The following is a 13,374-nucleotide window of genomic DNA, read 5'->3' as shown; positions in this document are numbered from 1 at the left end:
CTTTTACGGCTTTACTGATCGTACTTTTTCTTTTCTTTGGTCTTTATTAGCATAGAAGTTATGATACGCGTCATCGACACATCAGTAATCTAATTAATCTGGCTAATCAGTGGCACAAGAGTTTATAATCATCATATTGACAGGGGTGATTTTTAAAGAAACCCCAGGTGGACGAGACTTTTCGAAAGAGCTTAAACAATTGCGACGTCAAGCAGAGAAATCACAAAACATTATTACACAACGCCAGCATAACATCACAAATTAAAGAAAAACAAAGTAATTTAGGAAAGCGTTTAATTTGATTAAGGCTCTCGGAAAATTGGCTTTTGTTCTTCCTTACTACTGCTTGACACTTGTTAAAGCATCTTTAATCTCGAGTTATTGAAATTAGCAATGGTGATAAGACTGACTGGAATCCAGTTCAGTCTAAAATCATAGGAGTAATAACAAAATCGGACGAAAGCGCAGCGGGAGTCCGATTTGTTTATCTCGAGTATGATTGCAGACCGAATTGGACGACACCAAGTCTCATTGCCAATAAGTCAAAAAAATTACACTTTACGAAGTACTGGTATTGTTCAAGGGAAACAAATTCTCCATTTTGAAGAAAGTCTCAATTTAGGAGTCTGTACACTGTTTCTATGGTAATTGAAACCAAGGTTGTGATTTGTTGATTTAAACAACAACTTTGAATGTGATTGGTATATTTAAACTATAACTTTGTATGTGATTGGTTGATTTAAACTACAACTTTAAATATGACGAGCTTATTGAACTGTCCCATAACAAACTGTCCGACAACAACTTGGCAAGTTAATCAGGGGGAAATATGAGTTTTTTTAACCAATCGCAATCGAGGAAACTTTAATTTTTATGATTATGAGATTTACACTGTGATAAGTGATCAGAACAAAGTTCTTGAAGGTCTCCTGTATTTTTGTCTGAATGAAGGGGTAAGTTTCTAAAGAAACTGTGGTGCTGCGTCGGTGGGAGAGTATAGAAGGTAATTTAGTGTTAACAACTGGGTTGAAAACGTAAATTAGCCACCGTAAAGAGTAAAAAAGCTGACGTTTCGAGCGTTAGCCCTTCGTCAGAGCGATTAGACGAAGGGCTAACGCTCGAAACGTCAGCTTTTTTACTCTTTACGGTGGCTAATTTACGTTTTCAACCCAGTTGTTAACACTAAATTACCTTGTATTTTTGTCTGTCTGTTTAATCAGCAGGGGACGTAAAAGAACCCAACACTTCTTACATAGAGTAGGGAAAGTAGCCTCCGGTGATGTGGCCTGGATTTGTCTGTGAAATTGGGAGCGTCTGCAAACATGTGATCGGTCAGTTTCGATCCCTCGTTTAAGTTCTTTGTAGATACGGTTTTTTACATTGGCTCTTTTGCATGAGCTGGCTTAACAGTGTCCAATTAAATATAATCCATCCAGTAGCAAGCATTATACACGGCAAAAGCAAGAGGAAAAAGTCTGAAGGAATACTCATCAATGCTCAAAATAAACGTATCTGTAAGAATCCTTGCTTCGACTTGTTTAACAAATGTTTTACAGTGCATCTGTGATTTGTTGCAGGGAAGGAGAGCACCAACATCAGCATCTCTGAAAGTAGCCAAGGTGTACCCTGAAGAATATTCGCTTGTAGCTTTCTTCAAACTACCATGAGAGAAATTGAGGTTATTCTCCTTTGTGTTGAGTAGAGTGCCATTCCTTATCCAGTCCTTCGCTTCCACATGGTCACATTTCTCATCGTTTTTCTGCTAGGATACATGAATTAATTATATTGGCTCAACAGGACGTACAGCTTAAGTAATACGACAGAGTAGAACCAACAGCAGTCTATAACATAAGTGATCAATAAAAACGGCAGCTGTAAAGTGACAGAGATTCCTTTTTTTTCTCCAGCTCAGTACTAATTATTGGTCAAACTATTATAATTTGAAGCAGCCTTTGGTTAGAAGTACTTTTGATTAAAGCTATGTACTCGTGAATAAAGTTACTTTAATTTGAAGGAGCCTTTGGGTAGAGGTGCTCGTGAATAAAGTTATGGTTGGCTGTTGTTCTTTGAACTGAGCCACACGAGAAATGTTCTATGTGACCACGCTAAGAATGAAAAAATTGATAGTTGTATTTATCTACTTTGGTTTCAAGGCTACCAATTTTTCTGTTTCACAATCTAATGTCTTTTATGGTTTTAGTTGCTTTTGTTGTCGTTTTCCATTTCTCTTAAAGACGAAATACCCTGACATGGTGCAGAAAAGTGTCCTGTGGAAAACTAACGTGAACTTCTGCTTTACTTGTCAGTTTATTTTTTATTAATTTATTTACCTTACCTGTTTTCTGGCAGTATTACGGAACTTGATACTCCTCTGCTTTTGCTTTGCTTTCAACAACAACACGACACAGTACTCGATGAGGGTCAAAAACACGAACACAAAACAACCAATTAGATACTTGTCGCTTGATTTGACGTAACTCACCTGTAACAAGTGGAACAAACAAACTCATTACTACTCCAACATAGCAATCCTCTAATTTCAACGTTACGCCGAAAAATAAAGCAAAACTGATGCAATCGTTAATTAATTCCGATACTTTACCAGACGTGTACCTTTGGCATAGAGTTGTTCATCATGTTCAAAATGGTGACCTCCGTCAATAACGACGTAATGCCAAGAGCAACTCGGGCAGCGGTTTGCTCAAAAGGAACAACAAACCCAATCCACGATATAGCCACAATTACAGAACTTGTGCCATATATGTGACTTAAAAAGTAGCTGTAGGAACGTTTGAAGGTAAATGTCGCACATACACCCGAGAAATTTCCTGATAACAAAGACAAAGAGAACACTGCAATATTTGTAAATGAATTGGAATGACCTCAGTTGGTGTTTTAAAATTTGACCTTAGGAGTTACCCCTCGGAATGAATAGAGAGAGGGTGTACATGAACTGCCAGGTTTTTCCAGTTCCTGACATGATTCTAGTTGGGACGAAAAGACCAGACATTCCATTTTCAAAACCAATTTTCAGCCCTAGCCGTCAAAATCCTTACCCGTTTTAAAGTTAGCTTTTGTTTTGAGGCGAAATTAATTATTTAGTTATTTAGAAATTAGTGCAGAAGGTGAGAGTTCGTGAAAATTGCCCCAAGATACAGCTTGAATGACACAATACTTGTCTTTCTCTTTTATCCATGTGAGGTTGAAAACAACAATTACATTTATTTCCTCTCTTGGTTCCTCGAAAACCACACCCGATTTAGACCATAGTATAATGCTCAAAAGTCTCTCCTCATTTTCAGACAAGAGCGATTCCAGCAAAACCGTACCGTTTGGAGTGATACATACCTATATAGCGTATTGAAGAGAATATCTGCCTTGCCCACAAGGAAATGGTCGGCCAAATTTGAGGCATTCTCTTCGCTTTTGGGATAATTTTTTTAAAAGAGATTATTGTGTTTTTCTCTAATGACAACTAGTGAAAATCACCAGACTCTAAACGTCATGTTTCTAAATGCAAAAGGATAATTAGGCAAACAAGTGAAATATTGTTACTCACCAACAACGTATTTGTTCATGGTAAGCGAGAGGTTGATGTTTGTCAGGTTATAGTTCGGCATAAGGCGGAATTCAGAAGGAACAAAAGACTGGCCGTCCGTTCCAGAGACTTCCCACTTGTATCGAATATGTTCTGCACTATAGCCATCTTGGAGAACAAAAATAATGCAAAGGGTCTGCATAGGATAACTTTTATTATTTGTTTGTCTCTGTACCTGATATATCTCTCTATATATTCGTTTGTTTGCGTTCTTTCTTTCGATCCATCTACCTATATTTAGGCGTGAACCGGCCTATCTCAGTCTGTCCGTTCTTAAGCGTGTCTATCAGTCAGCAGGTATGGCTGACCCCGTCAATCAGATGTCAAAAATCAAAAGTCTGGGAGTCAGATGGTCAGTAAGTATGTCTGTCAGTCAGACGGTTATTCATTCAGTTGGCCAGCCAGCAGGTTAACCTGTCAGACACTTCGTCAGCCAGTCTGTTAACTTGTCAGTCATTTACTCAGTGAGTAAGTCAGTCAGTCAATCAAAAGTGTATTAACTTGTAAATCAGTATATCAGTCAACACATCAGCATCTCTGTCAGTCAACCAGTCGTTCAGTCAGTCACAAAGTTGGTAAACAATTTAGGAATTCGCAAGCAATTATTCATGGACAGTTCCCCAAAAAATTAAATCCTCCTGTCTGTCACCGTCGTATTTTAACTATGCGTATAAAGCCAACTTAACTTACAGCTTTCCAGCACCAGCGGGCAAACTTGACTGTCCATTGGGAACTTTCGCAAATCAATGAGACAAGTTGCTTTGATGGTTGTCCTGTTCAATAATAAAAAATTACCAACCGTTAATATTTCGAATAAAAAAATAAATCCTTGTCTCTCCGAAGATTGTTGTAAGACTTTCTCATTTCGTGGTCTGATGATCTAGCACCGACCGAGAAAGCGTCAGATCCAGACTTGGATCTCTGAAATTTTGAAATTCGAGTCCTCACATCAGACTCAAAATGTTGGTTCTTTCACGCCCGTTATTTAGTCCCTTACATTATTTCGACTCGAAGAGCTCATTGACAAATATAACTTTCTTTCTTTCTGTAATGCAAGTTCGTTCCAGACATTTAGTTATTACAACAGCTTCACATCGTCTTCACTAATAGAACGCTAGCAACAGACAGATTTGACTAAAGTACCTTGCATTGTATTTTATCACTCCTCCAGGACCTAACATAAGCATCATATTAGGAGTCGTTACTCGGTGCATGCGGCCAGTTTTCGCGTTCACAAAATATGAGTCTGGGACCCAGATCTTTTTCATGGCCCAACGGCTGCTGAGTGTGATGGTGTGATTCAGACCGTGGTCCAGTCTCTTGTCGGTCCATTGTTGTCGAAGAAATATGTCGATTGTGAAATCCTTATGGGGAAAGGAAGAAAATTCAAACTCAGCAGTTGCAAAGAACTTGATAAGAAGCGAAGATTGCGATCGAATGTCGCCACTTTTTGACGTGAGCACATTTCGCGACTTTTATGCCAAACGTGACGACTTGGTCTTTGAGCTTTTTCCTTAGGTATAAGCGAGGGCTGTTTTCCGTCATGTTGAAAAGCTATGGAATACATTCAATCAGCCCCATTGGTTACCTATTCTAAGAAAATCGCTGCAACGGAAGGTCGGTGAATTTAATCGCTGATATATCCACGCCAGCTATTAATCAGAAAGCAAAGATAAGTGGATACAATCGCCTTTAGTCTGTGGAGCCAGTGAAAGATATCAGCCAGCTCCATGGATTGAAGTTGGGAAAAAGGATCACTTGGCCTAATGCTCTTTTAACAATGAAAAATCAATTTTTTTCTATGTTAATTGCTTTCAGATTCGTACAGCAAGAGGATTTATAAATGGATGCTAAAGAATATATTTTAACATCGGCCTCAAACTTCTTTCCAATGTAATTACGCACCATGTTGACTACATCAATTCTTTCAATTGACAAAATCCAAAACCCGACCGAAACTTCAACTGGACCTTCTGCAGAGACACAAAGATCAATAGATGTTTACATGACTTCGTGAAGAAAAGTAAAAAAGAAAAACCTTTTGGTTGCTCCTCACCCGGTAAGCTGCTAATGAAAAGATAGGATAAAAATATGATTGAAAATACTACTCTTTAATGCCTTTAAGTTAATCTGTATTCTTATTTTTAACCCATCGGTGTAGCTCTCCCCTACAATTTTCAATGTATAATCTGTATTATGATATGTATTATGTTATTATTACTGTATTATGATTGACTGACCTCTTCAAAGTATCCAAGCTTTAGAAAAGTAGAAATTCTTGAACCGAAATACGAAAAGCAAACTTGATTCTAAAGTCAATCACGAGCTCGGGTGGTAAAAACGTGCGCAATTGACGTTCAATTACGAACAAACCTTAGACAAATTTAGCTCCTAATTTCGGAACCGGTCAGTATGTGTCACCGGGGGTGAGTGGGTGAGACGGGAGATTTTGGTTCTATTACGATAAAATTCACCTGGTCCTCCCAAATGGCTCAGTAATATTCTTATGATTTCCTTCATTGACAGTTTTTGGCGGTCAATTTTCTATAGTTACCCTTTATACTCTGTTGACGACGACTGATTGCCACTCCGTTCCCCATGAAAAGCATGTGTCTCCTCCGACTCCACCCCCTCCCTCTGTCGGTGATAAATTTTGACTGACAACTTATAAGTTAAGATCTCACCGCCGTAATTTGGTCGAAGTCGGCCATCGTACCGAGTGCAATCCAGAAGCCTTGTCAGCAATTCTGAGATTTCCTTTCCTTTTGGCTCCTGTTTCCTGGAAGAAAGAATTTTCACTTAGTCATAGTAGCAAAGGTAGTGAATTGAATGTTAGTGGTGGGGCTACGGAACTTGCAACAATGCAATTAAATGTAATAAGATCGACATTCACCGTGGCTAAAAAAAAAAAAAGGAAACAGAGTCTACGGGTCCACGGAATACGTTTACTTGTTTAAGAATAGTGGACAATCTTTCATTTCTAGTGGATTTGATAGTTTTTAATCTGTGACAGTTTTCTTAACTCTTTACACCCCAACTTCAACATGTATCTTGTCCATCCTTCTGTTCTTCGCACATTTTCCATGGCATTGGCAGGGAGGATTTGGTGAAAAAATAGAGAATTTTTTAGAGTTTTGCTAACATTTACTTAAATTACATGAACCTAATGTCACAATTTTGATTCAGCAGAGCTATATTAGTAAGAAATTAGATGCTAGTCACCCGTAGAGGTCAAATTTTGATTCGGCATAGCTATAGCAGTTAGAAATTGGATACTAGTCACCCTTAGAGGTCAAATTCTGATTCGGCAGAGCTATGCAAGTGAGCAATTGGATGCTATAGTCACCCTCAGGACTGATAAAGATTCAGCTATAATTTAACCCTCCGTTTTTAATCTCTGGTTTTATACTGGACGAAATTCAAAACCCGACCGAGTCTTCAACTGGACCTTCTGCAGAGACACAAAGATCAGCAGATTTTAACATGACTTCGTGAAGAGAAGTGAAAAAGAAAAAATTTAGGTTGCTCATTTTGGGGCCCGGTAAGATGTACAGTGAAGCAAAAGAGTAAGAGATATGATTGAAGGTGCTACTCTGAATTGTCATGAACTTTATATGTATTTTTATTTTCAACCCATCGGTGTAGCTCTCCGATGGAATAGTATGCCTTAACATGAGAAACATTTGCTTCGTTGCTGCACCTTTCCTTGAATAACACTGAAACTGAACGACAGCGTTAAAAATTTATTCGAAATGTTTATTCCGCCGTTAGCTATGTAACGGAGCTCTAGAGAAACACAGGTTTCAGTTGAAATCGAAGGATTGCCTTTCCCTGTATTTCAACGTTATTCGCTTTTAGTAAACTTTTTATCTGCCTCACACGGCAAAAAAACATGCGTTCACTGTTAATTTTCCGAAATGGTGAATGACTGAGAAATTCAACATTAAACTGACGTTTTCCGATATCGGAAAACGTGCGGCAAATTCATTGTTCACCCTCAGTAAAACTCAGGAAAAACACGAAGTTCATCGCAAGTTATCCAGCACCAGGAAAATACCAATGAATAGCCTGTTCACCTGAACGTTTTTCTATAGTTTTCCCGTGCGCGCGAACAAGGCATTTTCCAAGCGTTTTCCCACAGAATAACTAACGGTGAATGCCATGAAAACATGATGTTTGTCGATTGTTTTCCTGCTCCACGAAAACGCTATTGTATAGCTTGTTTTCCTGAACATTTTACTCAAGTTTTCCCGAGCGTGCGATCGCTGCATTTTCCGAGCGTTTTCCTTGCAGAATTATCAATGGTAAATGCCATGAAAACATGATGTTTGTCGATTGTTTTCCTGCTCCACGAAAACGCTAGTGTCTAGCTTGTTTTCCTGAACGTTATTCTATAATTTTCCCAAGCGCGCGAACGTTGCATTTGTCGAGCGTTTTCCTGCAGAATTGCAAACGGTAAATGCCAAAAAAACAAGAAAATCGTCGATTGTTTTCTTACTCCACGAAAACGCCACTGATAGCTTGTTTTCCAGAACGTTTTTCTATAGTTTTCCCGAGCGCGCGATTGCTGCATTTTCCAAGCGTATTCCCAGATAATTACTAATAGCATGAAAACATGATCTTTGTCGATTTTTTTCCTGCTCCATGGAAACGCTAATGTATGGCTTGTTCAACCGAAAGTTTTTCTCTACTTTTCCCGAGTACGCGAACGATACTGTTCTCACAGAATTACTAACGACCGTGATTAAGAAATGAAGATGTGCTGTTCGTCTCTTGTTTCCCTGCTCTATGGAAACACTTGTGAATAGCTTGCATTGTTTTCCTGTAGCTTTTTGTAGTTTAATTAAGCTTATTGAGTCATTTGAGGGGATTGGATCATTTCAGGCAGTTGGGTCACTTGCACTGATTGGGTCATTTTCGCTGATGGCCACATGTTAGGTTCTGCTGTTTCAGAAAGTAAATGTTATTTGAAATTATTGGGTCATCTGAAACAGTTAGGTCACTGGAACCAATTTGGTCCTTTGAGGCAATTCTGTCATTTGGGCCAGTTGGATCATTTGAGGCAGTTGGCTTTAATTGGCTGGTTGGGTCATTAGAGGCAGTTGGGTCACTAGAGCTGGTTGAGTCATTTGAGGCAATTCAGTCATCTGAACCAGTTGGTTCATTTAAGGCAGTTGGCTATTATTGACTGATCGGGTCATTTAAGGCAATTCAATCATTTGAGCTGGTTGGGTAGTTTAAGGCAATTTAGTCATTTGAACTGCTTGGGTCATTTGAGGCAATTTAGTTATTTGAGCTGGTTGAGTCATTTGAGGCAATTCAGACATTTGAGCTGGTTGGGTCACTTGAGGCAATTCAGTCATTTGAGCCAGTTGGGTCATTTGAGGCAATTGTGGTATTTAAGCTGGTTGGATCATCTGGGGCAATTCAGTGATTTGAGCTGCTTGGATCATTTGAGGCAATTCGGCCATTTTAGCTGGTTGAGTCATTTGAGGCAATTCAGTCATTTGAGCTGCTTGGGTCATTTTAGGCAATTTTGTCATTTGAGCTGGTTGAGTCACTTGAGGCGATTCAGTCATTTGAGCCAATTGGGTCATTTGAGGCAGTTGTGGCATTTGAGCTAGTTGGATCATTTGAGGCAATTCGGTCATTTGAGCTGGCTGGATCATTTGAGGCAATTCAGACATTTGAGCTGGTTGAGTCATTTGAGGCAATTCAGTCATTTGAGCTGGTTGGGTCATTTGAGGCAATTCAGTCACTGGAGCTGGTTGGATCATTTGAGGCAATTGTGGCATTTGAGCTGGTTAGATCATTTGGGGCAATTCAGTAATTTGAGCTGCCTGGATCATTTGAGGCAATTCAGTCACTTTAGCTGGTTAAGTCATTTGAGGCAATTCAGTCATTTGAGCTGCTTGGGTCATTTAAGGCAATTTAGTCATTTGAGCTGGTTGAGTCACTTGAGACGATTCAGTCATTAGAGCCAATTGGGTCATTTGAGGCAATTGTGGCATTTGAGCTAGTTGGGTCATTTGAGGCAATTCGGTCATTTGAGCTGGCTGGATCTTTGAGGCAATTCAATAATTTGAGCTAGTTGGGTCATTTGAGGCAATTCAGTCACTGGAGCTGGTTGGATCATTTGAGACAATTGTGGCATTTGAGCTGGTTGGGTCATTTGGGGCAATTCAGTCATTTAAGCTGGTTGAATCATTTGAGGCAATTCAGTCATTTAAGCCGCTTGGATTATTTGAGGTAATTCAGTCATTTTAGCTGGTTGAGTCATTTGAGGCAATTCAGTCATTTGAGCCAGTTGGGTCATTTCAGGCAACTGAGGTATTTGAGGCAGCTGGATCATTTGAGGCAATTCAGTCATTTGAGCAGCTTGGGTCATTTGAGGCAATTTAGTCATTTGTGCTGGTTGAGTCTTTTGAGGCAATTCAGACATTTGGGCTGGTTGGGTCATTTGAGGCAATTCAGGCATTTGAGTCAGTTGGGTCATTTGAGGCAATTGTAGCATTTGAGCTGGTTGGATCATTTGAGGCAATTCAGTCATTTGAGCTGGTCGAGTTATTTTTAGGCAATTCAGTCATTTGAGCCAGTTGGGTCATTTGAGGCAATTCAGTAATTTGAGCTGGTTGGGTCATTTGAGGCAATTCAGTCATTTGAGCAGCTTGGGTCATTTGAGGCAATTCAGTCACTGGAGCTGGTTGGATCATTTGAGGCAATTGTGGCATTTGAGCTGGTTGGATCATTTGGGGCAATTCAGTCATTTGAGCTGCTTAGATAAATTGAGGCAATTCAGTCATTTTAGCTGGTTAAGTCATTTGAGGCAATTCAGTCATTTGAGCTGCTTGGGTCATTTAAGGCAATTTAGTCATTTGAGCTGGTTGAGTCACTTGAGGCGATTCAGTCATTTGAGCCAATTGGGTCATTTGAGGCAATTGTGGCATTTGAGCTAGTTGGATCATTTGAGGCAATTTGGTCATTTGAGCTGGCTGGATCATTTGAGGCAATTCAGTAATTTGAGCTGGTTGGGTCATTTGAGGCAATTCAGTCACTGGAGCTGGTTGGATCATTTGAGACAATTGTGGCATTTGAGCTGGTTGGGTTATTTGGGGCAATTCAATCATTTAAGCTGGTTGAATCATTTGAGGCAATTCAGTCATTTAAGCCGCTTGGATTATTTGAGGTAATTCAGTCAATTTAGCTGGTTGAGTCATTTGAGGCAATTCAGTCATTTGAGCCAGTTGGGTCATTTGAGGCAACTGAGGTATTTGAGGCGGCTGGATCATTTGAGGCAATTCAGTCATTTGAGCTGCTTAGGTCATTTGAGGCAATTTTGTCATTTGAGCAGCTTGGGTCATTTGAGGCAATTTAGTCATTTGTGCTGGTTGAGTCTTTTGAGGCAATTCAGACATTTGAGCTCGTTGGGTCATTTGAGGCAATTCAGGCATTTGAGTCAGTTGGGTCATTTGAGGCAATTGTAGCATTTAAGCTGGTTGGATCATTTGAGGCAATTCAGTCATTTAAGCTGGTCGAGTTATTTGAGGCAATTTAGTCATTTGAGCCAGTTGGGTCATTTGAGGCAATTCAGTCATTTGAGCTGGTTGGGTCATTTGAGGCAATTCAGTCATTTGAGCTGCTTGGGTCATTCGAGGCAATTCAGTCATTTGAGCTGCTTGGGTCATTTGAGGCAATTTAGTCATTTGAACTGGTTGAGTCATTTGAGGTAATTCAGACATTTGAGCTGGTTGGATCATTTGAGGCAATTGTGGCATTTGAGCTAGTTTGATCATTTAAGGCAATTCAGTCATTTGAGCTGGTTGAGTCATTTGAGGCAATTCAGCCATTTGAGCCAGTTGGGTCATTTGAGGCAATTCAGTCATTTGAGCTGGTTGGATCATTTGAGGCAATTCAGTCATTTGGGCCAGTTGGGTCACTTGAGGCAATTCGGTCATTTGAGCTGGTTGGACAATTTGAGGCAATTTAGTCATTTGAACTGGTTGAGTCATTTGAGGTAATTCAGACATTTGAGCTGGTTGGATCATTTGAGGCAATTCAGTCATTTAAGCTGGTCGAGTTATTTGAGGCAATTCAGTCATTTGAGCCAGTTGGGTCATTTGAGGCAATTCAGTCATTTGAGCTGGTTGGGTCATTTGAGGCAATTCAGTCATTTGAGCTGCTTGGGTCATTTGAGGCAATTCATTCATTTGAGCTGCTTGGGTCATTTGAGGCAATTTAGTCATTTGAACTGGTTGAGTCATTTGAGGTAATTTAGACATTTGAGCTGGTTGGATCATTTGAGGGAATTGTGGCATTTGAGCTGGTTGGATCATTTAAGGCAATTCAGTCATTTGAGCTGGTTGAGTCATTTGAGGCAATTCAGTCATTTGAGCCAGTTGGGTCATTTGAGGCAATTCAGTCATTTGAGCTGGTTGGATCATTTGAGGCAATTCAGTCATTTGGGCCAGTTGGGTCATTTGAGGCAATTCGGTCATTTGAGCTGGTTGGATCATTTGAGGCAATTTAGTCATTTGAACTGGTTGAGTCATTTGAGGTAATTCAGACATTTGAGCTGGTTGGATCATTTGAGGCAATTGTGGCATTTGAGCTGGTTGGATCATTTAAGGCAATTCAGTCATTTGAGGCAATTGAGTCATTTGAGCTGGTTGGATCGTTTGAGTCAATTCAGTCATTTAGTAAACTTTTTATCTGCCTCATCAGGTGATCAAATATAGTCAAAATACAGCTTACCTCCCGACTTTTAGTAGGCACATTCTAGTAGAGCTCATGAAGGCGTACAGGATTAATACGAAGTGTTTCATCATCCTAACAACATTTGAAGCGTCTATCCTACAAAACCAAACAGATTTTGTGATAAGTTAAATTACTATGACCTAGAGCTGTTGGTATTGTTCAAAGGCGTGCTCTGATTTGCTGCTGATATCCTTTGTTATGTATCAAATATGTATGTTTAGTGTTTTGATTGGTTCACTCAACTCCGATTATCAACTCATATTACGAGTCACCTCAAATGGAAATGCATTGCGCCAACTGTTACGGAGCTCAAAAAAGGTTTCAAATACCCAATCACTCAGGATTTAATGAAATCTAATAAAATAACTACAGGTTAACGCACTCAGCGAGTGAATTATTGGGATTTACCAGCACGAGTTCATTAACAATAAACGAGAGATTCAGTACCGCACGAGGCTTTGCCGGGTGCGGTATTTAAAATTTCGAGTAAATCCTGATAATTCCCGAGTAATGAGTGCGCTAACATTTTTATTATTCAAATTGAATACACTGCACAAAGAAACACTGCGTTGAAACCACTATGTACTAGGTCAGCCGAAGCCATGGTGTAATGACAGTGGTGTGTTGAATGTACACCACGATAATGACGTTACCACCCAGTATGACGTGGTACAAATCAGCTAGTTGGAAAATCGGAATTCGTACATTTTATGAAACTTGAATCATGCTTATTTCATAACGTACCCTCAAGGAATAATTGTTAATTTTTCACCTCTGACCAACTTGCGCGCTTTATGCCTGAAAATAATCGTTGAAGGAATTAATGAGTTAAAAGCTTTTTTTTGCTCTGAACTTTGATAAAAGACTTATGAAGGGACAATTAGCAAGTTCCAACTGGGTGAAGCCCTGCATAAATTTCAGGTCGAGGGGGATTTCAAAAGGCAGATCTATGGAGGAGGGATAACTCGACGATCTATGGGGAATAAAATTCAAAGGAAGCAGGACAGGTATCAAAATACTCA

At 39.6% G+C, this 13,374-nt stretch overlaps 1 protein-coding gene across 3 annotated transcripts; it reads right to left on the bottom strand.

Moving 5' to 3' along the window:
- Positions 1-1,191: 1,191 nt before the first annotated feature.
- On the bottom strand, positions 1,192-12,450 carry LOC113676553 (gamma-aminobutyric acid receptor subunit beta-1). 3 transcript variants are annotated; one of them, XM_089181744.1, is made up of 9 exons: positions 12,350-12,450; positions 6,283-6,377; positions 5,504-5,571; positions 4,742-4,962; positions 4,289-4,371; positions 3,560-3,706; positions 2,614-2,828; positions 2,336-2,482; positions 1,192-1,759 (listed from the first exon to the last, which is right to left on the bottom strand). In XM_089181744.1, the coding sequence occupies exons 1-9, from the start codon at positions 12,421-12,423 to the stop codon at positions 1,418-1,420; spliced, it is 1,392 nt and encodes a 463-aa protein (XP_089037870.1). In that variant the 5' UTR covers positions 12,424-12,450; the 3' UTR covers positions 1,192-1,417. The 3 variants fall into 3 exon arrangements, with proteins under 3 accessions (XP_089037870.1, XP_027049020.2, XP_089037871.1); XM_027193219.2 differs by having other exon boundaries at positions 1,200-1,762; XM_089181745.1 differs by having other exon boundaries at positions 1,200-1,762; positions 6,153-6,377; positions 12,350-12,394.
- Positions 12,451-13,374: the final 924 nt, after the last annotated feature.

The sequence above is a fragment of the Pocillopora damicornis genome, chromosome 9, assembly GCF_964200805.1.
Source record: "Pocillopora damicornis chromosome 9, jaPocDami1.2, whole genome shotgun sequence".
NCBI classification, from domain to species: domain Eukaryota; kingdom Metazoa; phylum Cnidaria; class Anthozoa; order Scleractinia; family Pocilloporidae; genus Pocillopora; species Pocillopora damicornis.
The sequence above is the reverse complement of the archived record's forward strand: the minus strand, read 5'-3'. Positions and strand labels throughout refer to the sequence as shown.